The 25,340-nt window shown below is 48.3% G+C and overlaps 1 protein-coding gene across 1 annotated transcript in view; it reads right to left on the bottom strand.

Annotated features, from left to right (window-relative positions):
* AK8 (adenylate kinase 8) overlaps positions 1-15,673 on the bottom strand; it is a 42,671-nt gene extending 26,998 nt beyond the window's left edge. The window contains exons 1-5 of the mRNA XM_075260608.1: positions 15,531-15,673; positions 15,263-15,347; positions 7,840-7,889; positions 5,956-6,069; positions 2,421-2,489 (exon numbers count right to left, since the gene is read on the bottom strand). Coding sequence (XP_075116709.1) covers positions 2,421-2,489; positions 5,956-6,069; positions 7,840-7,889; positions 15,263-15,347; positions 15,531-15,614 — 402 coding nt within the window. The 5' untranslated portion in view covers positions 15,615-15,673. The remainder of the gene's footprint in view (positions 1-2,420; positions 2,490-5,955; positions 6,070-7,839; positions 7,890-15,262; positions 15,348-15,530) is intronic.
* Between the last annotated feature and the right edge of the window lie 9,667 nt (positions 15,674-25,340).

Here is a 25,340-nt window from a genome sequence, read left to right as displayed (position 1 = left end):
AGACACTTTACGGTAGCTCTTACAGTGTGGTGCTGGTCTGATAATATTATTATTATCATGGTCGTAGCAGTAGGAGACTGAACCGTGTCAGGCTGGCGGAGCGGTGGGGGCAGAGGGGCGGGCGGGGGGCTCGGCACACACAAATAATTGAAGTGCAGCAGTTTGCATTGCAAAACCCTTAATTCTGCCGTGAAGGTTCACAGGGAGGAGCTGCATTATTGATTACAGCCTACAAGTTTCGGCAACGGAGCGCAACTAATCCCTTCCCTCATTTATTTCTTCCTGTCCAGGCTTTTTAGTTCTGGATCACAACATGCTGATTACAAGAGATTACGACTGGAGGGGAAACGAAAAAAAAAAAGCGGGGTTAACTCTCTCAGTGCTGAGCGGGAGGTGGCGGACAGCATTGCCATGAGGGGCGAGGACACAACTTTCCTCTGTCCCTGCATACATGCAGGATTTCTCTGCACAAAGATATCAGTTTTGGCTACATCTAGTTTAGGGAAAGCTGGGTGACCACCAATAAGGTTCCTATTACAGATCACACAAGGAATACTACCCAGCTTTCCCAGAATACTGAACGCAGAACTGTAGGGAATGAATGATCACAAAGGGTCTGACCCCAGAAATGTCCATGCAACAGTGGTGGTGCCCATTGTCTCCGCTGTATAGGGCATATGTGTCATTAAAACTTATAACTTATATATTGATAACCTATCTTTAAGAGGGGTTTATCAATATGTGATAAGGGTATCAAACTCAGGACCTATGCTGATCAGCCGGTTGAAGAGACTGGACAGTCTTTACCAAGCACAGTACCGCACGTATCTCAGGAGCGGTGTCTGGTATTGCAGCTTGAATGGGACTGAGCTACTGCTGTACCATGTGATTGATGAACGTGATGTCATCAGCAGTGAGAAGAGACCGCAGCGCTCATGAAAAACAATTAATTGATGGGAGTCCTAGGTGTCGGCCCCCAACCATCACATATTGATAGCCTATTCTAAGGACAGAGCCACTTACCAAAGAGCCACCTGTTTTTGGTGTGATTGGATTGACAACATGCTGGTGCCTCTAATCTTCTATTACAGTTGTCAAATCATGTTGGTTTATCCTGTAATACTGTACTAGAAAGAGCTCAAAAATCTGGATGCACGTGCTGAAGGACGCAAAGGATGTTGGCATCTCACTACTCTCTATCTGTGCCACCTGCCCGAGGCGATCAGCGAAGCTCTCCTTGTTCTGGCTTTGATCTTGCCTGTTCTCTACAATCAGCATATGCCACCCCTCACCATCAGCTTCTATCCCCATAATACCGCGTATGCTGCCGCTCCATTCCCATACACACATACTACAGTGCATCTTCTGACAACACCTCAGCTGTGTCCCCTAAAATCAACAAATCTCCAGTCTATTCAAAGAGCGATAGATTGTATTCCCCTGTCCTACAGTCGGCCTCTCCTCTCCTGACATGGCTGATAACAGATAGTAATAGATTGTATTCTCCTGTCCTACAGTCGGCCTCACCTGACATGGCTGATAACAGATAGTAATAGATTGTATTCCCCTGTCCTACAGTCGGCCTCTCCTCTCCTGACATGGCTGATAACAGATAGTAATAGATTGTATTCCCCTGTCCTACAGTCGGCCTCTCCTGACATGGCTGATAACAGATAGTAATAGATTGTATTCCCCTGTCCTACAGTCGGCCTCTCCTGACATGGCTGATAACAGATAGTAATAGATTGTATTCCCCTGTCCTACAGTCGGCCTCTCCTGACATGGCTGATAACAGATAGTAATAGATTGTATTCCCCTGTCCTACAGTCGGCCTCTCCTCTCCTGACATGGCTGATAACAGATAGTAATAGATTGTATTCCCCTGTCCTACAGTCGGCCTCACCTCTCCTGACATGGCTGATAACAGATGGGAATACAATCTATTACTCTGTCCTACAGTCGGCCTCTCCTCTCCTGACATGGCTGATAACAGATAGTAATAGATTGTATTCCCCTGTCCTACAGTCGGCCTCTCCTGACATGGCTGATAACAGATAGTAATAGATTGTATTCCCCTGTCCTACAGTCGGCCTCTCCTCTCCTGACATGGCTGATAACAGATAGTAATAGATTGTATTCCCCTGTCCTACAGTCGGCCTCTCCTGACATGGCTGATAACAGATAGTAATAGATTGTATTCCCCTGTCCTACAGTCGGCCTCTCCTCTCCTGACATGGCTGATAACAGATAGTAATAGATTGTATTCCCCTGTCCTACAGTCGGCCTCTCCTCTCCTGACATGGCTGATAACAGATAGTAATAGATTGTATTCCCCTGTCCTACAGTCGGCCTCTCCTGACATGGCTGATAACAGAGAGCTGTAGCGTCTCCCAGCATGCTTTGTGTCTCGGACCACTCACCCGTTTTGCGCAGTCCACTTCTGACAGCCGCTCTTGGATGATTCTCGCCCACAACACATCAGGGATTTCCTAGAAGAGGACAAGTACATAAATATATGAATAAAGCAGCAGCCGCCCCGACCATCTGCTCCGGTACCTTTCCTGATAGAGGGGGTGGGGGGCAGGAGCAGGATGGAGAGATCTGGGGGTCTCTGCCTTCAGTCTCACGTCCCGGTGGGTGGCATGTGTCAGAGCCTCTCGCTGCTGGATAGCAAATCTGCGTCTTTGAGTCGCTTTCCTTCCAGAGGTGTTTCCTGCCGCTCGCAGGCCGGGTTGGTGTCTAGTGCGCCCCTTTGATGTGTCATGTCAAACCAGAGGAGCGTCTACCGGGGGGTCCGCACGAAACAGCGCCACCAAACCAATCTGACAGAGATAAAGCTGACGGCACGGGTCTGAAGAAGCCTCACAAGTCATCTTCACGTGTCACTACTGCTGGTACCTGACATCAGAGCTCTCCGCCATGTTTATTTAAGTCATGTGACTGGAGCGCCGTCTCCGCTGGACGAGCCCGGCACAAGTAAAAGGGGCTTATTAAATACAGCAACGTCTAATGAAAAACTAGTCCTGCTGAGGGTTTGTTACAATGTATAAGATGTCAGAAATCAACCTGAGCCCCAGTCTGCTGTTGTGTCCCTCCACAATACTTTACACTGCAGGTCTGCTCCATCCAAACATAGCAAGGAGGAAGGATGGTGGCCTAGATGTATTCACATACTGTCTCATAGGGACCCCTGAAATGTCAGTCACCAGACCATACCCCTAAATGATCAGACTGGGGTCTAATAATGGCGTATGGGATCTGATCTGAAGTATGGTCTGGGGTCCGACAGGGGTTTGATTATTTAGGGGTCTGTTCCAGGGATGGCGTCTGATAATTTAGAGATCTGATCAGCAGATTTGTCTGTGGTCCGGGGTCCAATAACTTAGGGGGCTTGGAGTCTAATAATTCAGGGGCCTCGTATACAATGACTTTGGGTTCTAGGTCTAATAATTTAGTGGTCTGGGATCTGGTAAGTAAGGGGTCTCTACCGAGAACTGACAGGGGGATGATGAATTTAGGGGTTGGACTGCTGACAAGTCTGGTAGCTGAGGAGAAGGGCCATTCAGGAGTTTGCTGTAGGGTCGCAGTCACTTCTAGCTGTGCCCCTGCTGAGGAGGAAGACCCTGGCCGGGCAGTACTTACATATATACAACAAAGTGTCCCGAGCACTAAACCCCTTACTCCTCCGCTTTTCGGACGTGTCACTGGTGCGGTTCCCTTTGCCATAGCTCTGAGCCCATCGCCATCTCACAAGCCAAATACTCTTTATCCATTCATAAAATAAGCCAAAGTACAAAGCCAAAGAATTTACCCCATTATTGCGCACCAACTCGCTACGGGTTGATTAGCAATCCTCCTGTGAGCAGCGGAGGCTGGCGGCGTGACAGCGCAGCGCGGGAGAAGGCGCGCTAGTGACAGCGGGAGGGCCAAATCCCCCACCTAATACCTTTATACAGTAGATAAAGCGGCTTCCTCTCTATAAGTGCATGTAATTTCCTCCTAATACTGAAGGGTAAAATCGTAACGTGCGCCGGCTCTGCTATCATTAACGACGGCTCCGAAGAAAATGTTCTCTCATTAAGCGCAATTGAAAAGCGAGCGGCTGATCATTGGAGGATTAACTGGCTCTGCGTATATACAAATCACCGCCACCCTCTACCGCCGCTAATCCGTTCTGAAGATCTCCAGCAACCCCCGCAGCTTAACAAAGAGGCTTTCAATGATTTCTGCTAATTACGCCGCTCCTAGATGTACCCAGCGATGCAATGAAGGGCTGATGAGGAGCGCCACTGACAGCAAGCGGAGGAGGCAGCGGCGGCTCAAGTGTCTACACTCAATACAAGTGAGGGGGAGAGGATTCGCTGCACTTATAGGGGAACGCAGCGGGACACGGAGCATCCAAATAGAAAGCACATCTCCATGTTCCCTGCCCCATATTAAGGCTAATGTTTAGCAGTCAGGGGTGTAGAGGTAACAACTGCACCGGGCCTGAGACTATATATTGGGGACCTTTCCTTAGAACAGTGGTCTGACACTCGGGACCCTGACAGATCAGCTGCTAAAGGGGCTGCAGCATTCAGGTGATTGCTAAGAGCTCTCCACGGAATATCAAGCACAGCGCCGTACACAGTATAATGGCCGTGCTTGGTATTGCAGCTCAGTCCCATTCATTGACAATAATGGGATTGTGCTGCTGCGCTACCATGTGACCGATTGGACAGGTCATCAATTAAAAATGTGCAGGGGTCCGACACCCAGGACCTAGACAGATCAGAAGCTTCAGCTCCTTCAGTATTTACCAAGCATACTGCCATACACTGTATAGTGGTTGTGCTTGGTATTGCAGCTCAGCCCCATTATTCTGAATGGAAATGAGCTGCAAACAGGCCATGTGACCAATGTACATGAGATCATTTGGTCGATGAAGCAGAAGCGGAACTCTACAATTAGCTGATCAGCAGAGGTTCCGGGTTTATACACATACTGATCATATATTGATGACGTGGCCTTAGGAATGGTCATGAATAAACAAGTCTTGGAAAAACTACTTTAAGGAGGCCCCACATGCTCCTCTGCCACATAAAAAGATCCCATTGTTATAATTGGGTGGGGGGCTGTTACAGATTCTGCATTGGGGTCTGACGTCAGCCCTCCGCCATAAGTCTCTAAGCAGCCATTACCTGATCAGATCAGAGCTGCAGTGTAAAGCAAAGGGGAGACAAACTGAGCCAGAGCCGGACTTCAGACCCCGACAGACAATGCACCAAAGCTGAATCCATGGAACAAGACTTTGTACTAAGGGCTTGTTCACACCGTACTGTCAAACTGTGGTGCATTATCAAAGATGCTGAAAAAGAAGGCAAAAGTGTGAAATTTTGCAGCAGTAAAGTGTCATGTGACTGCACCATGTGAACAGGTCCTAATGGGGTAGGTTGGCCACAAATATACATCATGTTTAATGCCAATTTAACGGGGACAATTCTGCGCCCACTTAAGAGCCCCCAAGTGCACCAGGATCACATCCTACTGAAGGAAGTTTGTGTGACCCTTTTTACTTGCCCTCCATAGACTATATCATATTGGGTCTGCAGGTCTACTTGGGAGCCTCCTGGTTCATGAATAGAATGTTACAATGACAGTGTAGACTGTCACAGAGGCAGAGCAGTAATAGAGAAGCATCAGGAGAGATGTAGATCTGTGGACAGCCTCTATGGGCATGCTGGCACTAGTGGTGCCACCAGGATAACCATAAGAGGATCTTACAAATCTTGATAATTTTTTTTTTTTTTAAGGGGGAATAATTTAAGGTGGAAATTCTCTTTCACACTTTGGTAAGTCATCTCGGCGGCTCTCTGCCATCAAGGGGCGGCCGCGGTGATTGTACATATAAATGATCGTCTATCCGCTTGCGCTCGGACGTGTCTGGAAATAATGTGCGTTTTTCGGCGGCTCTACCTGGTCTTTGCCTTTGTACGAGAGCGCTTCCTCCACCAGCGCAGAGACATCATTTGACAGGATATTCTCTGGAGTGAGGTGAGTGGCGTTCAGACGCTTACACAGGAGCTTCGCCTGCGGGGAGAAGAGGAGGAGACCAGGCCAAGTTTTGCAAAAGAAAATACGTTTCAAAGGCTGTGTATATCTTCATGCCAAGCAAACCCGCACCTCCTGGCAGCAGCGCCCGTAAATAAATCATCTATGGAGCAATGTATGTTTAAACACAGCGCACCTCCTCTGAGGAGCAGGAGGGGGCACCAGAGTTCACAACCCTGGGGGGGCAGCTCTAATGTCATCTACAGAAAGGCCAACACAGCTCCCAAACCTAGGGGGCATGTGTAATGTCACCTATATAAGGGGCAGCAGAGTCCCCAAACCTCACAGCCCTGGGACACAAGTCATGTCTAATGTATAAATCACCTATACAGAGGTCAATAGGAAAACATCTCGTCTTTGTTTTGGTCACTATAATATTACCTGCAGTATCTACTGATCAATAGAATTGTATTCTCTTACATAGCATTACATACTGCTCACTAGATGGATCTCTGCATTGTATACTCACTAGACACCTCCTTGCATTGTATACTGCTCACTAGACAGCTCATTGCATTATATACTGCTCACTAGAATGCTCTCTGCACTATATACTGCTCACTAGACAGCACCCTGCATTATATACTGCTCACTAGATGGATCTCTGCATTATATACTGCTCACTACAGTGCTCCCTGCATTATATACTGCTCACTAGATGGATCTCTGCATTATATACTGCTCACTAGAGTGCTCCCTGCATTATATACTGCTCACTAGATAGATCCCTGGTTTAAATACTGCTCACTACAGTTCTCTCTGCATTGTATACTGCTCACTAGAGCACTGCTTGCATTGTATACTGCTCACTAGACAGCTCTCTGCATTGTATACTGCTCACTAGAGTGGTTCCTGCATTGTATACTGCTCACTAGAGCGCTGCATGCATTGTATACTGCTCACTAGAGTGCTCCCTGCATGGTATAATGCTCACTAGACAGCTCTCTGCATTGTATACTGCTCACTAGAGTGGTTCCTGCATTATATACTGTACACTAGAGTGCTCCCTGCATGGTATAATGCTCACTAGACAGCTCTCTGCATTGTATACTGCTCACTAGAGTGGTCCCTGCATTATATACTGTACACTAGAGTACTGCCTGCATTATATACTGTACACTAGAGTGCTCTCTGCATTGTATACTGCTCACTAGAGTGGTTCCTGCATTATATACTGTACACTAGAGTGCTGCCTGCATTGTATACTGCTCACTAGAGTGCTCCCTGCATGGTATACTGCTCACTAGACAGCTCTCTACATTGTATACTGCTCACTAGATTGCTGTATGCATTGTATACTGCTCACTAGAGTGCTCCCTGCATGGTATAATGCTCACTAGACAGCTCTCTGCATTGTATACTGCTCACTAGAGTGGTCCCTGCATTATATACTGTACACTAGAGCGCTGCCTGCATGGTATACTGCTCATTACATGGATCTCTGCATTATATACTGCTCACTAGACAGCTCTCTGCATTGTATACTGCTCACTAGAGTGCTCCCTGCATTATATACTGCTCACTAGAGTGCTCCCTGCATTGTATACTGCTCACTAGAGTGCTCCCTGCATTATATACTGTACACTAGAGTACTGCCTGCATTGTATACTGTACACTAGAGTGCTCCCTGCATTATATACTGTACACTAGAGTACTGCCTGCATGGTATACTGTACACTAGAGCGCTGCCTGAATTGTATACTGCTCACTAGATTGCTGTATGTACATCTTTTTCCAGTGCATACATACCATAGTGTGTTTTCCTGAGGCAGGGGGGCCCAGAACAACAATTCTTGGCACTGTGGGGAATAAAACAAGCATTTTAATGTCACAATCCACACATGTTCAATGTCAGCCATCTTGTTCACTATGTAACACCTCCTGTCACTCAGATTCTGCTAGCTGACATCCGCTCACGTCTTATAATCTTTAAGGCTAGGGCTTCACGCCGACTTTGGCCACTGCTCCTGTCACACGGCCAAAGATCAACGTGCAACGTCTTCTGTAATGCAGTGAATGGAGTTATATGGCAAAGGAGACTCCGACTTCTGCTCATAAAAAGATCAAAGTACTGCAGGTGGGAATTCAATGCCTGGAACCCCCCCAGTCATCTCGGAACTGGTAGGGGGGGTCCCAAACATCAACTTCCCATCAATCGAGCGCCCACGAGATAACAGACTGATACTATGTAGATACTATGTCACAAGTATCCACAGACACCTCCTCATTTTCTGTTTTTCTCCCACTTTTTGGGTTGTTTTTCTGATACTTCTCTTCGTTTTCCATTCGCTTTCATGACCAGGCCTACAAATAACTCTCGGGATCCTACAAAAACCTCCAAAACCGTTTCCTGTTCCTCCGACAACATGAAAAGCGGAATATTCTAGAGGAAAATAAAAGTTCTCAAACTCCCCAAATACTTCCCCCAGATCACGACATGAATGGGAATTTTGGGCTTATAAAATCTTGATCGCGCCGCTTACGCTCGATTGGTCGGCCAATCTATTTTTGTTTATTTTCGTAAGGAGCAGTCTTCGCTATTGAACTCTGGGTTTCTTAACCCCCGACTTGGCGCACCTTGAAATTTCCGACTGTGCGCGCTGGAATAATTCATTACCGTAGCCATGAAAGAGTGCTCTGTTGCCAAGATTAATCAACTTGTGCAGCGCACATCAAAGCGCCCGGCGAAACCTTTCCATCCGCCGATCCTTTTGAGGTTTTAACGAGGAAAGTGATTTAATATTCAGAAGAAACTCCTGGAGGTATTGGAGCTTTTATGCGCAGCGTTTTTTGGACAAACGTTTGATAAGAAAAGGGAACACTCCATTATCTGCTCGGAATCATGCTCTAATATTGCCCCGGGCTACTGTAAATGTTCGGTTTGTACTAAATCTGTGATATCGGGATTTTTTTTTTTTATCTCGTCTTATTGGTTGGAGTTGAATGAGGCCGCGGACACATCGGAGGAATCCGAGTCATTGAGCGATCCTTAAGATGATTAATAGGGCTGAGATTGGCGCTGTATGTCTAACCCGACGCCTTGCCGTGTAGCCCGCAGCTAAGTCACTCCTAAGAAGGAAGACGCTAAGCCGCCATGTTGGATTTTAAGGAGTCTAGAGATAAAAAACCAAACCCCCCCCCCCTTCCCCACACACACAAAACAGCTGTATGTCTAGTGACTCTATATCAGGATGATTGTTACCCGGCCTCACTGCTTACATATTCATGGCCATCTACTCACTGGTATCCCCTCTATTGGTGTATCTCATCCTACCCTGTGTGATACTGACTGCTGAGCGGTGTATCTAATCCTATCATGTGTGATACAGTCTGCTGAGCGGTGTATCTAATCCTCTCCTGTGTGATACTGTATAATGAGCTGTGTATCTAATCCTATCCTGTGTGATCCTGACTGCCGAGCTGTGTATCTAATCCTATCCTGTATGATACTGTCTGCTGAGCGGTGTATCTAATCCTATCCTGTGGGATATTGTATACTGAGCTGTGTATCTAATCCTATCCTGTGTGATACTGTCTGCTGAGCTGTGTATCTAATCCTATCCTGTGTGATACAGTCTGCTGAGCGGTGTATCTAATCCTATCCTGTGTGATACTGTCCGCTGAGCTGTGTATCTAATCCTATCCTGTGTGATACTGCTTACTGAGCCGGGTATCTAATCCTATCACGTCTGATACGGACTGCTGAGCGGTTGTATCTAAGATTCTGCTGACACCATGTCTGGGCCCTCGGGGTATACATTGGGAGTACTTGTAGGTACAGGTGTATTTTTTGTACTGGACGGCGCGGTGTTGCACAGCTTGACTATTCCATGCAGTAAAAACAATCACGCACCGGCCTATAAGATGTGAAGAGCACGTGTCTGGCACACATGGGGTTATGGTTAGGTTCCATTTCCGTGCAGGGAGTCTTCCCATTGAACATTACATGAAGAGAACAAGACCAGCACCGCACAGCACTACGGCCCCCCATCATGTCCCCTTCTTACCGGGGTTATTCCTACTAGTTACACTATCAGAGGTGAATCCTTCATCCTCGCTGTATCCCGCGACTTCCTCTATTATTTACAATGCTCTTTACTTTATTTGTTTTTTACTTTTTTTTTTTTAGCTTTTTGTCCTAATTTCTCAGAAATCTCCACAGATCCTTCCCGGGGGATTCCCAGTAATAAATATGCAGATGCTCCAAGTGGCACATGAAGCCGGGCGCTGGCGGAGGAGCGCCGCATTGTTTCCAGCTAATTAGACCTAATATTTCTTGCATGTTCCCTTTTATTTATTTATTAATTTGCGGTGCGATCACTGGAGAGGCGCCGGCACCGATTCCAGGGGCCAGGGAGCGCTCGCGGGGAATTGTGCTGCTTGTGTATGCGCAGGCAAAATGTGGAGTGAACTTCATAGAGAAGAACAAGGAGATTGTTTAAAAAGTTTCCTCAGTGGCCCCCAGCTGCTAAAAACTACAACCCCCAGCATTATAAAACTACAACCCCCAGCATTATAAAACTACAACCCCCAGCATTATAAAACTACAACCCCCAGCATTATAAAACTACAACCCCCAGCATTATAAAACTACAACCCCCAGCATCCTAAAAACCACAACTCCCAGCACGCTATAAACTACAACCCCCAGCTGCTAAAATCTACAACCCCCAGCACGCTATAAACTACAACCCCCCCAGCATGCTATAAACTACAACCCCCCCCCAGCACGCTATAAACTACAACCCCCAGCTGCTAAAAACTACAACCCCCAGCACGCTATAAACTACAACCCCCGGCATGCAATAAACTACAACCCCCGGCACGCTATAAACTACAACCCCCGGCACGCTATAAACTACAACCCCCCCAGCATGCTATAAACTACAACCCCCCCCCCAGCACGCTATAAACTACAACCCCCAGCTGCTAAAATCTACAACCCCCAGCACGCTATAAACTACAACCCCCCCAGCATGCTATAAACTACAACCCCCCCCCCAGCTGCTAAAAACTACAACCCCCAGCTGCTAAAAACTACAACCCCCAGCACGCAATAAACTACAACCCCCGGCACGCTATAAACTACAACCCCCGGCACGCTATAAACTACAACCCCCGGCACGCTATAAACTACAACCCCCAGCATTATAAAAACTACAACCCCCAGCACGCTATAAACTACAACCCCCAGCACGCTATAAACTACAAACCCCAGCATGTAATAAACTACAACCCCCAGCGTGCTCTTATACAACAATTCTTAATATGTGGTCTTTGTGGTCCCCCTATCCTGTGACCCTTAAACGGTTGCTAAACTACAACTCCCAGCAGGTTCTTACAGCCAAAAGTAGGTTTGGGGCAGTTACTGCGATGTGGTCTCCAGTGGTCCATAACCGGGCCCTCTCTGTTGTAAGACTACAATTACCAGCAAGTCTTTAGTGTCAAAAGTAGTTTTGCAGTGGTTACAGACATGTGGTCCCTAACCAGTGATTCTCCAGCTGTTGCATAACTACAACCCCCAGCATGCCCTGTTAATCTAAAGCAGTTTTGGAAAAGTTGCTGAAATGTAGTCCCCCAACCTGCGCCTTTGTAAAACTTCCTCCATGCCTCCACATCTGAAGGTAGCGGAGCAGCAGTTTCTGACATGTTATCATACAGACATGCTGGGAGTTATAGTTCTACATCATCTGGAGAGCCACAGGGCATAATAGCAGTACAGGACTGCAGGTAGGTCATAGGTCACAGTTAGTGCATATACATAGGGGGGACATTCAGAAACTTAGTGAGCCCTCACGTAGGGGTTTATTCCCAGATTCTCCACTTACTATGAAGGGGGAATGTAAATAAGCCCTTGTATTAGAATGGCGGGGGGGTTATCAGTCTATTACGGACGTGTAACTTCTGCAGTTTCCTAATATACTAATGGTAGAAGTCAGAACATTCTTGAGCTCTGTCCTGCTCTGCCTGCACCCGCCGCTCAGACCGGAGCTGTACAGATAGCGCTCACACCTGCTAAGCCTTCATCCGAGCGGCTGTGGAGTTTACAAGTCATTATCTATAATCCTGCAAGTAACTAACCCAAGGACTCCAGCAGCCGAGGAGCAGAGGGCCCGGGCAGGGAGAGGGGCCCGGATCACTTCTGACAAAAAGCCATCATTACTCGGCTTATAACAAGACGAGCAGCGTACGGGGAGCGCACGCCATTAAACATTGATATCTCCAAACATCTGCTCCCCCCGCTCACTAGATCAGCCGCTGCAGCAGGAGGACCCCGATAGACAGGCAGAACGCTTTATATTATAGTTCAGCCTTATGACTTCATCCATCAGCGGTGAGTCCTGTTCACACAAAGCTTCTGTATGATAATATAACGGGACACCTACAATACAGCCCTCTACTCTTCTCCTCCATCTTCCCACTTTTTGTCCTTTATATTTATCTTCCCTGTTTTCTTCTTCCTTTTTCATCTATTTCTCCTCTGTCCTTTCTTTCCCCTCATCTTCTCTGTCTGTCCTGCGCTATATGTTCCTCTGTCCCTTCCATCTTACCCTTTACTTTCCACTTAACCTGTCCCTTCACCTTCTCATGATCTTTAACCTTTCCCTTTCTCACACTTTTCTGAGCTGAATTTGCCCCTACCTTACCCATCTCCTCTTCCTCCTTCCCATTCCGTCCATCGTTGTTCTGCCATTCCTCCTTCCTGTCCTCCTTTATTTTGCCTTCCTCATTCTTTCACCCTTTCTGTCCTGGCCTTCCTACTTCCCACCTCTGTTCTTTCTCCTTCTCGTCCGTCTTCCTTCCCCTTCTTGACCATATTTTTCTGCCCTGTCTCCTTCCTGTCCATCTTCTATCTATCGTATCCAACTTCTCCCTTCATTGTTCTCACCCATCTTCGATCGGTCATTTCTCCTTCCCGTTTGTCATCTATCCGGCCTTCCTCTCCATTTTCTATTGATCCTTCCTTCTCCCTGTCCGTCTTCCTTCTGGCCTTCCGGTCCGTCTTCCATTCCCTTCTGTCTTCTACACGCTCTTCCTGTCCATTTTCATTCTGTTCTTCTTCCTTCCTCCTTGATGCCCATTTTCTTTCCGGCCTTCCTCCTTCCCATCCATCTTCCAACTGCCCTTCCACCTTTCCGGTCCATCTTCCATCTGTCCTTCCTCCTTCCCGTCAGTCTTGCATATGCCCTTTCTCTTTCTAGTCCATCTTCCATCTGTCCTTCCTCCTTTCCGTCCATCTTGAATCTGCGTTCTTTCTAGTCCATCTTCCATCTGTCCTTCCTCCTATCCATCTTATCTGCTCTTCCTTCTTCCCATCCATCTTCTTTCTCCCTTCATTCTTCTTGTCCGTCTTCTTTCTGTCATGTCTGTCCTTCATATGACGCTCTGCTGCTTTATTTACCATTGCTAACTATGGGTAACCTGTAGGGATAGCCCTGCGCCTGCTCCTGCTACCTGTGCACCCCCATACCGTGTCTGCGTTGCTGCTTCCTGGTACAGGCGGCTTTTCCACTGCTGGAGTATATTTATATTTATATATTACGTTAGTGACCCTTTAGCACAACTTGTTATACATCAGATTCATCGAGAAGAATAGAAACAACACTTCTTTTGGGCTTGAGGTTTTCTCCCGGCTCGGCCAATTTAGGAAGTCTTTATTCTGGAGAACTGGCCTGCGTCTCTGCGGTGATTATTTACCAGGTGGGGGCGATCTCGCTCTATATATCATTCATCTCGTCTTATTGACAAAGGCTCCGCTGGATGATGAGAAGCACATTCGCTTTGATATCCATCTACCTCGCCAACACCTCTACAATCCGAGCACGTCTCCGCTCCGGCAGGAGTTTTTGTACCAGGAAAACAAAAAATCAATAACTGTGAAAGCGATGATCGGTCTCTGGGAGGGGATAATGTCTGCGGGGCCTGGTGGTCTCCCTTATGTTACATCTCCAGCGCCTTAGAGATCCTGACAATCCTTATCGAAATAAGTTTGGAAAAGTGAGTGACAACTAATGTGGCTAAGAAAAAAAAAAAAGTAGGCACCCAGCTTTCCCACATCCCATACCTCCTAACTTTTGAAGAACTGAAAGAGGGATAAAATGTGTGGCGTGCGTAGCGCGCTGTGGCAAATTTAGCCCCGCCCACTTTTGTGTTGACTCCGCCCACTCGTTAATTTTTCATGTGCCCACACACAGTATAATCCTCCTACAGTCACCCGTAATTTATATATGTCCCCCCTCTATCTCTCCCAGTTTCATATACACCGTTCATCTGCCCCCAGTTTCATGTCCCACTTCCATCTCTGCCCCCAGATTCATGTCCCCTCCATCTCTGCCCTCAGTGTCATGTCGTCCTCTCCATCTCTGCCCCCAGTGTCATGCCGTCCTCTCCTTCATCTGCCCCCAGATTCACGTTCCACCTCCACATTAAACTTACCTTCTCCTCCGCTCCCTGCGCGCCTCTCTCGCTGACACATATGCGGCTGAAGCGAGGAGCTGACCTGTGTCAGCTCCTCGCTTCGCCGCTGCCGCCGGCTCCTGGCTTGTAGACGCGATGTGACATCGATGTGACATCGTGTCTACAAGCCAGGAGCCGGCGGCAGCGGCGAAGCGAGGAGCTGACACAGGTCAGCTCCTCGCTTCAGCCGCATATGTGTCAGCGAGAGAGACACGAAGAGGGGAGCTGACCTGTGTCAGTGCGAGAGGCGTGCAGCGGCGAAGCGAGGAGCTGACACAGGTCAGCTCCTTGCTTCAGCCGCATATGTGTTCAACTCAGATCTGCGTCCTCTGGACGCAGATCTGAGTTGAAATCGGGACATACCTTCCTCCAACCGGGACATGTCACCCAAATCGTGAATGTCCCACAGAAATCGGGACGGTTGGGAGGTATGCACATCCTTATAGGAAGATATGCCTGATAAGACGGAAGTACATGCACTGCACACTCCATATGGATGTCATTTGTCACTGGGAAAGCTGAGTTACACGCTATGTTTTGTTTGGATTAGTGGGGGTCCCAATGTTGGGGTCTCAAACGCTGCGACTATAGGGGCCACCGCTTCAGCTGATTTTTTCAAAATCTCAGCGCACACAACCCTTGAATGATGTACAGAAGCTCTAGACAGGCCTATATCTATCATCACTGCAGCCACAGCGCCATCCGCAGGCCTTACCGCCATCGTTGTCCTTCCGTAAGTGATGGATCAGGTACTGGACGGGGTCGTCTGGTCTGTCCATCAGGAGATTCTGCACCATGTTCTAATAAAAACAAAACAGGACCAATAATGAGACCCCAGCGGCCATGAGAGCGGACACTGCCTCAACATAGAACTACAACTCCCAGCAACATGAGCTGGACAGGCCTGAGGGACAAGAAGTGCTGGGATCTGTAGTTCCCCATCAGCAGGGTACGGTCTGTAGCAGCACGCCCTCATCACTTACCTGCAGTATATCGAAGACCTGGTGCTCCTCGGCATACACGGCCATCTGCGGGGGGATCAGCAGGGGCTTCGCCGTCGCCTCCATCTCCGGTCTTTTTCCTCACAAATCCACCGATCTTTAGGCCACGATCCCCGGCCAGGTGGCAGCAGAGATCTCCTTAGCAACCCAGCGAGCGCCGCGGTGTCCTAGCAACTAGCGTCGCCAATATATTACGTCATCAGTCTGCGGCTACATCGGGCCTGCGTTCCACGTCACGCATGCGCAATACGCTACGTAGGAAAGTGAATGAAGAGAAGTGGCCTCTGCACAATGCACATTAAGGGGTCCTCCAACACTAACTATAGAAATGTCCCCTATACACATCCAGCTATAGGATAATAACCCTCTACAATACTGCAAGGAAATCCACAATATATAATAGAAGGAGCCAATAACATGGATTATCTGCTGACAATGGAGGAAAATAGCAAATGAGCAGACACTTCTTGAAGATGATGTGTTGGAAGCAGAAATATAAGCAAGTGGAAGGATCGGACAACTGAGACCGAAGCCAATCTGTGCTGGCGACAACGGGGGCAGAGCATGGCCATAGAGATAGGCAAGAGGGATCAACAAGGTGTGGAGCTGATGTAAAGCAAATTGCTGAAAAAGACCCTGCGGACTATGATATAAGGGGCAGTACACACAGGACAGCACAGCTTGTGTATACAGAGACCTACGCTATGCTGAGCATGGCCCAATAGGCCGAAACAGCGCTGTCCATAGCTGGGAATCTGTTCCTTTTGGAATAGAAATACTAATTTGGCAATTAAAGCCACATCATGATTAATTCATACCTCCCAACCGTCCCGATTTCCGCGGGACAGTCACAATTTGGGTGACATGTCCCGCAGTCCCGGTTAAAGGGAGGTATGTCCCGATTTCAACTCAGATCTGCGTCCAGAGGAAGCAGATCTGAATTGAACACATACGCGGCTGAAGCAAGGAGCTGACACAGGTCAGCTCCTTGCTTCACCGCTGCACGCCGCCTACTGGCTGTGTAGACACGATGTGATGACGTCACATCGCGTCTACAACTGTGAGAGAGAGAGAAAGCGGCGAGGGAACGTGGAGAAGATAAGTGTAATGTGTACACTGAGGTGGAATGTGAAACCGGGGGCAGATGAAGGAGAGGACGGCATGACACTGGGGGCAGAGATGTGGGGACATGAATCTGGGGGGAAGAGACAAGGGGACATGAATCTGGGGGCAGAGATGGGGGACATGAAACGGGGCAGAGATGGAGGGGACATGAATCTGGGGGCAGAGATGGGGGGACATGAAACTGGGGGCAGAGATGGGGGGACATGAATCTGGGGGGAAGAGACAAGGGGACATGAATCTGGGGGCAGAGATGGGGGACATGAAACGGGGCAGAGATGGAGGGGACATGAATCTGGGGGCAGAGATGGGGGGACATGAAACTGGGGGCAGAGATGGGGGGACATGAATCTGGGGGCAGAGATGGAGGGACATGAATCTGGGGGCAGAGATGGGGGGACATGAAACTGGGGGCAGAGATGTGGGGATATGAATCTGGGGGGAAGAGACAAGGGGACATGAATCTGGGGGCAGAGATGGGGGACATGAAACGGGGCAGAGATGGAGGGGACATGAATCTGGGGGCAGAGATGGGGGGACATTAAACTGGGGGCAGAGATGTGGGGACATGAATCTGGGGGCAGAGATGGAGGGACATGAATCTGGGGGCAGAGATGGGGGGACATGAAACTGGGGGCAGAGATGGGGGGACATGAAACTGGGGGCAGAGATGGAGGGGGACATGAAACGGGGCAGATGAAGGGTGTATATGAAACTGGGGGAGAGATAGAGGGGGGACATATAATTTATGGGTGACTGTAGGAGGATTATACTGTGTGCGGGCACATGAAAAATTGAGAATGGGCGGAGTCAACACAAAAGTGGGTGGGGCTAAATTTGCCGTGGCACGCCGCACATTTTGGCCCTCTTTCAGTTCTTCAAAAGTTGGGAGGTATGTTAATTAGACTTTATAACCAAGTCATGCATGATGTTAAGGATGCTGCTAATTACATCCTGGAGAATAGATTTGCATATTTTATACAGAGTAGTCACTGACCGGTCAGAGCGTCCATGCTGACCCCTGACTATGATTTAAGGGTCAGTACACACAGGACATCTCAGCATGTGTGTATGGGGTGTATTTTCTGTCTGCAGTCATTGGTTGTACTTCCCCTTTAAATCCCGCCCAGCCTCAGTCTATGGAGTCGATCCCTCGGTGTTCTTAGGTCAGTGCGCACTTCTGCTGTGTTTGCTTGTGGTTTGCAGGACATCGGGGTGTGTACACATTAGCAGTGTGGATTTCCTCCTGGATTGTGATCTGTTTGTGTTGTGCTCCTCGCTCGGCGCCTCCCATTATCCTCGGGTAACCGCGTCTGATATGACGGCAAATAGTAACCGCGTCCTGTGTTGTAATCACACTAGAGCCCTGTGGACAAGCCCCTGCTATAGAGAGAACGTCCTACAGCTGTGGGGTAAACACCTTAAGGCTAAGAACCCACGGGCCGTATCCGCAGCACTAAAGTGCGTTCATGCATTGCGGTTCTTTCCGCAGCGCTTTTAAGAGAAAGTTCAGAGTTTTCCTCTGTGGACTTTCCCTTAACATTATATCTACGGGAAAGCCGCCGGCGCTTCCATAGATATAATTGACATGCTGTGATTTGCAAAGCCGCAATAGCTTTGCAAACCACAGCGTGTACGCGCTGCGATCTTTTCCGCAAAGTTGGCATGAGATTTGCATGAATCCCATCCACTGTACAATGCCGCAATTTTCCCCACAGCGTATCTGCTGCGGGCAAATCGCGGCGTTTCCAGTTCGTGGGGCCCCGGCCTAAAGGCTGCGTTCACATGGAGTGTTTTGGTCAGGAATTTGCCTCAAAATCCACAATACAAAGCACAGCCGCTGCAGAACCCCACAATACACAGCACAGCCGCTGCGGAACCCCACAATACACAGCACAGCCGCTGCGGAACCCCACAATACACACCACAGCCGCTGCGGAACCTCACAATACACAGCACAGCCGCTGCGGAACCCCACAATACACAGCACAGCCGCTGCGGAACCCCACAATACACAGCACAGCCGCTGCGGAACCCCACAATACACACCACAGCCGCTGCAGAACCCCACAATACACACCAGAGCCGCTGCAGAACCCCACAATACACACCACAGCCGCTGCAGAACCCCACAATACACACCACAGCCGCTGCGGAACCCCACAATACACACCACAGCCGCTGCGGAACCCCACAATACACACCACAGCCGCTGCGGAACCCCACAATACACACCACAGCCGCTGCGGAACCCCACAATACACAGCACAGCGGAACCCCACAATACACACCTCAGCTGCTGCGGAACCCCACAATACACACCACAGCCGCTGCGGAACCTCACAATACACACCACAGCCGCTGCGGAACCCCACAATACACAGCACAGCCGCTGCGGAACCACACACCACAGCCGCTGCGGAACCTCACAATACACACCACAGCCGCTGCGGAACCCCACAATACACACCACAGCCGCTGCGGAACCCCACAATACACACCACAGCCGCTGCGGAACCCCACAATACACAGCACAGCCGCTGCGGAACCCCACAATACACAGCACAGCCGCTGCAGAACCTCACAATACACAGCACAGCTGCTGCAGAACCCCACAATACACACCTCAGCCGCTGCAGAACCCCACAATACACACCTCAGCCGCTGCAGAACCCCACAATACACACCACAGCAGAACCTCACAATACACACCTCAGCTGCTGCAGAACCCTAAACTACACGCCTCAGCCGCTGCAGAACCCCACAATACACACCTCAGCCGCTGCAGAACCCCACAATACACACCTCAGCCGCTGCAGAACCCCACAATACACATCACAGCCGCTGTGGAACCCCACAATACACAGCACAGCCGCTGCAGAACCCCACAATACACAGCCGCTGCAGAACCTCACAATACACACCTCAGCTGCTGCAGAACCCTAAACTACACGCCTCAGCCGCTGCAGAACCTCACAATACACACCTCAGCAGCTGCAGAACCCCACAATACACATCACAGCCGCTGTGGAACCCCACAATACACAGCACAGCCGCTGCAGAACCCCACAATACACAGCACAGCCGCTGCAGAACCCCACAATACACACCTCAGCTGCTGCAGAACCCTAAACTACACGCCTCAGCCGCTGCAGAACCCCACAATACACACCTCAGCTGCTGCAGAACCCTAAACTACACGCCTCAGCCGCTGCAGAACCCCACAATATACAGCCGCTGCAGAACCCCACAATACACACCTCAGCTGCTGCAGAACCTCACAAGACGCCCACATACTGCAGTTCCACACTGAGGACACTTTTTATATACTTTTTCTTCTGAAGTGCTAGACTATAATTGAAATGGTAGATTGTGAAGGTAAATATTAAGTTCCGCGCCGCCGCTGCCGCCATACTCCTACTCGTTGGTACCCAGAGCGGCGCCGTCTGATTTGCCACCTTTTATCTGTTACCCAAGCTGTCTATTGATTGAGATAACATTCACTATGAGAGCGGCTTCTCTGCCTCTTGTGCGCGTCTCTGTAGCCCAGAAAAAAAAACCTTTGATTTTCCTCACTTTGAGAGAGTTCAAAAACAATTCTGAGTGCGCCGGCATCAAAGGCGCGAGCTGGCATCTGCCGCATTGTAACACGCCACTAGAAAGCACAAACCTGCGAGAAGAAAGCCGCGTATCGCCATCAAGGAGCCAAAGCTGAGCATTAGATGTGTTCAGTGTGTTGTACAATGCCTCTGAGGCTGCAGGACGCCGTCTCTGAGCTGCTGACAAATCGCTGGCGGGTGACAGAGCGTGCGCCTCTTCATAGCGCTCCGCAGGAAGGGTCGCAGCCACGGAGGCCTCGGCTCAAAACTACTCTGCAAATGCAGTTACAGCCTGTCTGATCCTCCAGTCACAGCCAAAGCTGCATTCTGGACAGTATGGTCACTTCTCTCTGCACAGTCAGTGGAACATGAAGTTTCAAACTTTTTGGGCTTCAGCCCTTCACTATTCACAGACTGACGCTGATCCCAATACCGGTCACAGCTGAGGGTTTGTTACAGCGGCGTTCAGACTAGACAATCCTATGTGAGATTATTTCACCTCTCCTGATATGATGGTTTGTTACAATGTGTCAGACTGGAGTCTCTTATGGCAAACCCTCAGCTGTGTCAAGTTTGCAGTCAGGAGTTTCCAACCATCAGATGTAAAGAAGAATATTGCAAGCAGAGGCAATGCAAAAGACAAACCATAGTGGAAAGCTGCAGATCTGTTACATTGTGTCAGACTCAACCCCCCCCTTCCTCATATAACACTACTACTACTGACAGATACTACTACTCCCAACATCCATCACAGCAGAGCATGATGATATACACAGATCCTCGCCAGCGCGCCCTGCAGGCTGACACCTGAAAGTAATAGCAGAATGCTGAATACAGCTCTGGGAGAGACCACAGCATGTCCTAGGATATCCTGAAAACTAAATGCAGCTTAGGATGTGACTGGAGAATAAGACATGTCAAATTTAACAGAAACACCCGCAGTATACAGAATGCAGCTCTGGTTGTGACTGGAGTATATCACTCAACAGTAGGGATGTGATTGAAGCTAGATTGGAAAGTGAGTGGAGTATAAGATGTCATGTCGTGGTGGGTATGAACAATAGAGACATGGATTATGCACGCAGCCCTGGATGTGACTGGAGAATATGATATCCTGTTAGGACAAGGATCATGAATGCAGCTTTGAATGTGACTGATGTATCAGATTGAATAAACTTAGAGCTATTACTATAACCAGAAGGATTATGAATGCAGCTCTGGATGTGGCTGGAGTATACTGTACAACATGGAGTAGCAGAAATGTGAATGCAGCTCACTTGGGGGGTGACTAGAGTATTAAACACATCTTGACAACCAGCGGTAAAAGCAGAATTATGGATGCAGGCCTGGATGTGACTGGAGTATACATGATAATGTCCTGAAAGCGGACAGTCATACCATACCTAATGTGAATGCAGCTTTGAATGTGACTAGAGTATACAATATGATGTCCTGAGGGTTAATACTTTCCAAAGTTCTGCAGGTGACTGGAGGACACAACATAATGTCCTGTGATCTGTCAGTAAAACAAGCAGGATTATAAGTGCAGCTTGGGGTGTGACTGGTGTATAATACATGTGGATACAGAAGATTTGTATAATGTATTGAAGGAGATGAACAAAAATGAGGAGAGCCGGGTGTGTGTGTGTGTGTGTGTGTGTGTGTGTGTAGGGGGGGTCCGAGTCCAGACAGCTCTGACAACCGCACATGAATGAAGAGGTTGTCAGACCCGACCCTGTACATTACACTCGTATACCCAGACAGTATACACAAGTCTACGTTGCTGATTCACATCAGGTTTCTCTGGTTTGCAGGTCCCTGACCAAGAAGCTCCTCAGAGCAGAGGATGATGGGATTGTGTGTTATTGTACCATCTTGTACCCCCCTCGCCCCGCTGTCATCCCCTCGCCCGCCTCACGTCTCTTGTTGTGTTTGCAGCCTTTATCTGGGCGGCTGTGGAGTTTACAAGTCATTATCTATAATCCTGCAAGTAACTAACCCAAGGACTCCAGGAGCCGAGGAGCAGAGGGCCCGGGCAGGGAGAGGGGCCCGGATCACTACTGACAAGCCACCATCATTACCCGGCTTATAACAAGGCGAGCAGCGGACGGGGAGCGCACGCCATTAAACATTGATATCTCCAAACATCTGCTCCCCCCGCTCACTAGATCAGCCCCGATAGATGGTCATTAGGACAAGGCTCTGCTGCGCCACCCACTGGGCAAAGGGTAGATGGGACTGAACCACGTCAGAGATTTATGGCCTCTAAGAACAGGAGCAAAATCTACAAGAAACCTGCCAAGAAAGGGGGCAGCGTTATTATAAGACATATTGAGGGGGGGGGGGAAGGAGCTAATGCCACATATAGCGCCTGTATACTGCCACATGTAGCGCCCATATACTACCTGTATAATGCCACATATACTACCAGTATAATGCCACATACAGTGCCCGTATACTATCTGTATAATGCCACACATAGCACCCAAATACTACCAGTATAATGCCACATATAGCGCCCGTATACTACCTGTATAATGCCACACATAGCGCCCATATGCTACCAGTATAATGCCTAACACAGCGCCCGTATACTTCCAGTATAATGCCACATATAGCGCCTGTATACTGCCACATATAGCGCCCATATGCTACCAGTATAATGCCTAACACAGTGCCCATATACTACCAGTATAATGCCACATATAGCGCCCATATACTACCTGTATAATTCCACATATAGCGCCCATATACTACCTGTATAATTCCACATATAGCGCCCATATACTACCTGTATAATTCCACATATAGCGCCCATATACTACCTGTATAATGCCACACACGGCGCCCATATACTACCTGTATAATTCCACATATAGCGCCCATATACTACCTGTATAATTCCACATATAGCGCCCATATACTACCTGTATAATTCCACATATAGCGCCCATATACTACCTGTATAATGCCACATATAGCGCCCATATACTACCAGTATAATGCCACATATAGCGCCCATATACTACCTGTATAATGCCTAACACAGCGCCCGTATACTTCCAGTATAATGCCACATATAGTGCCTGTATACTGCCACATATAGCGCCCATATGCTACCAGTATAATGCCTAACACAGTGCCCATATACTACCAGTATACTGCCACATATAGCGCCCATATACTACCTGTATAATTCCACATATAGCGCCCATATACTACCTGTATAATGCCACACACGGCGCCCATATACTACCAGTATAATGCCACATATAGCGCCCATATACTACCTGTATAATTCCACATATAGCGCCCATATACTACCTGTATAATGCCACACACGGCGCCCATATACTACCAGTATAATGCCACATATAGCGCCCGTATACTACCAGGCTTATGGACCATGTAGGAGTTATACTACTCTCATACCATAGTGTCCATGTAGTATCAGTTTTATTGCCCATATACAAGTCATCCTAGCTATATACCACCAGTCTTACAGCACACGTGCATTATACTACCCATATAGAATCATATCGCCCATATAAGAGTTATACTTCTATAATACCAGCCTCGCTCCCTATATAACACCAGGTGTGGGGCTGTCTGTAATAGTGAAGTAGTATAAAGTATGTGCCCCCCTCCGTCTCCCCTCTGACCTGTTACTCTCTCCCCCCCCCCCCCCCCATCTGATGTGACCAGTAAAGCAGACATGCAGAACATTGCACAATATCTGGGCAGAATCTGATTGGTTGCCACGGACAACAGCTCCACTTCTGATGCGCCGCCCCTTTAATCACAGGCTGACAGGCGGCGGAGTTCCTGGCTACGTCACAATCGTCTCCTAGCAACAAGGCAAACAATCAGACAGGACTGTACACACATAGGAGAGCGCAGAGCGATCAGAGCGAGCGGGGCCCGGGGCAGGACGCAGCCAGAGCCACAGTTATAACTGAAGGTGAGAGGAGAATCTACAAAACAGGACCCTGTTCACACACAACTGCAGGGGATAACGTGGCTGCCGGGACGATTCAGTTCTCTTCATCTTTTTGTGGTTTTATATACCTGGGGCTCAGGGAAGTTCTGCGGCTGCTTAATAGGATCTCTGCTTCATGTCAGTGAAAGGGAACGGCCGAATACAATTGTAACAAACCCTCTGCTGTATTACACCGGAGGTAATGGAGACGTTCCATTCACTGACAGCAAGCACAAGTCTTACACACTCACATGAGACAAGATCTATTAGAGAGTGACAGCTGCACAATACCGCAATCCACGTATATATGACGCTACACAAAACCGCAGTGCACATATATATGACGCTACACAATACCGCAATCCACGTATATATGATGCTACACAAAACCGCAGTGCACATATATATGATGCTACACAAAACCGCAGTGCACATATATATGACGCTACACAATACCGCAATCCACGTATACATGACGCTACACAATACCGCAATCCACATATATATGATGCTACACAATACCGCAGTGCACATATATATGACGCTACACAATACCGCAGTGCACGTATATATGACGCTACACAATACTGCAGTGCACGTATATAACGGTCTAAGATACCGCAGTGCACATATATATGACGCTACACAATACCACAGTGCACATATATATGACCCTACACAATACCACAATCCACGTATACATAACGCTACACAATACCGCAGTGCACGTATATAATATAACGCTCTAAGGTACCGTAGTGCACGTATATATGACGCTCTACAATACCGCAATCCACGTATATATATATAACGTTCTAAGATACCATGCTGCACGTATATATGACTCTCTACAATACCGCAATCCACGTATATATATATATATAACGTTCTAAGATACCGTGCTGCACGTATATATGACTCTCTACAATACCGCAATCCACGTATATATATATATAACGTTCTAAGATACCGTGCTGCACATATGACGCCCCATAATACCGCCCTCCTTTATGGCTTCCATCTATTTTAATAGAAGGCTCAGCAAATACCAGAAAGCAGAAACACTGACTAAATAGTCTGATCTCCAGGGTC

The sequence above is a fragment of the Leptodactylus fuscus genome, chromosome 11 (genome assembly GCF_031893055.1).
Source record: "Leptodactylus fuscus isolate aLepFus1 chromosome 11, aLepFus1.hap2, whole genome shotgun sequence".
NCBI lineage: Eukaryota > Metazoa > Chordata > Amphibia > Anura > Leptodactylidae > Leptodactylus > Leptodactylus fuscus.
This window is presented reverse-complemented; position numbering and strand designations above follow the sequence as displayed.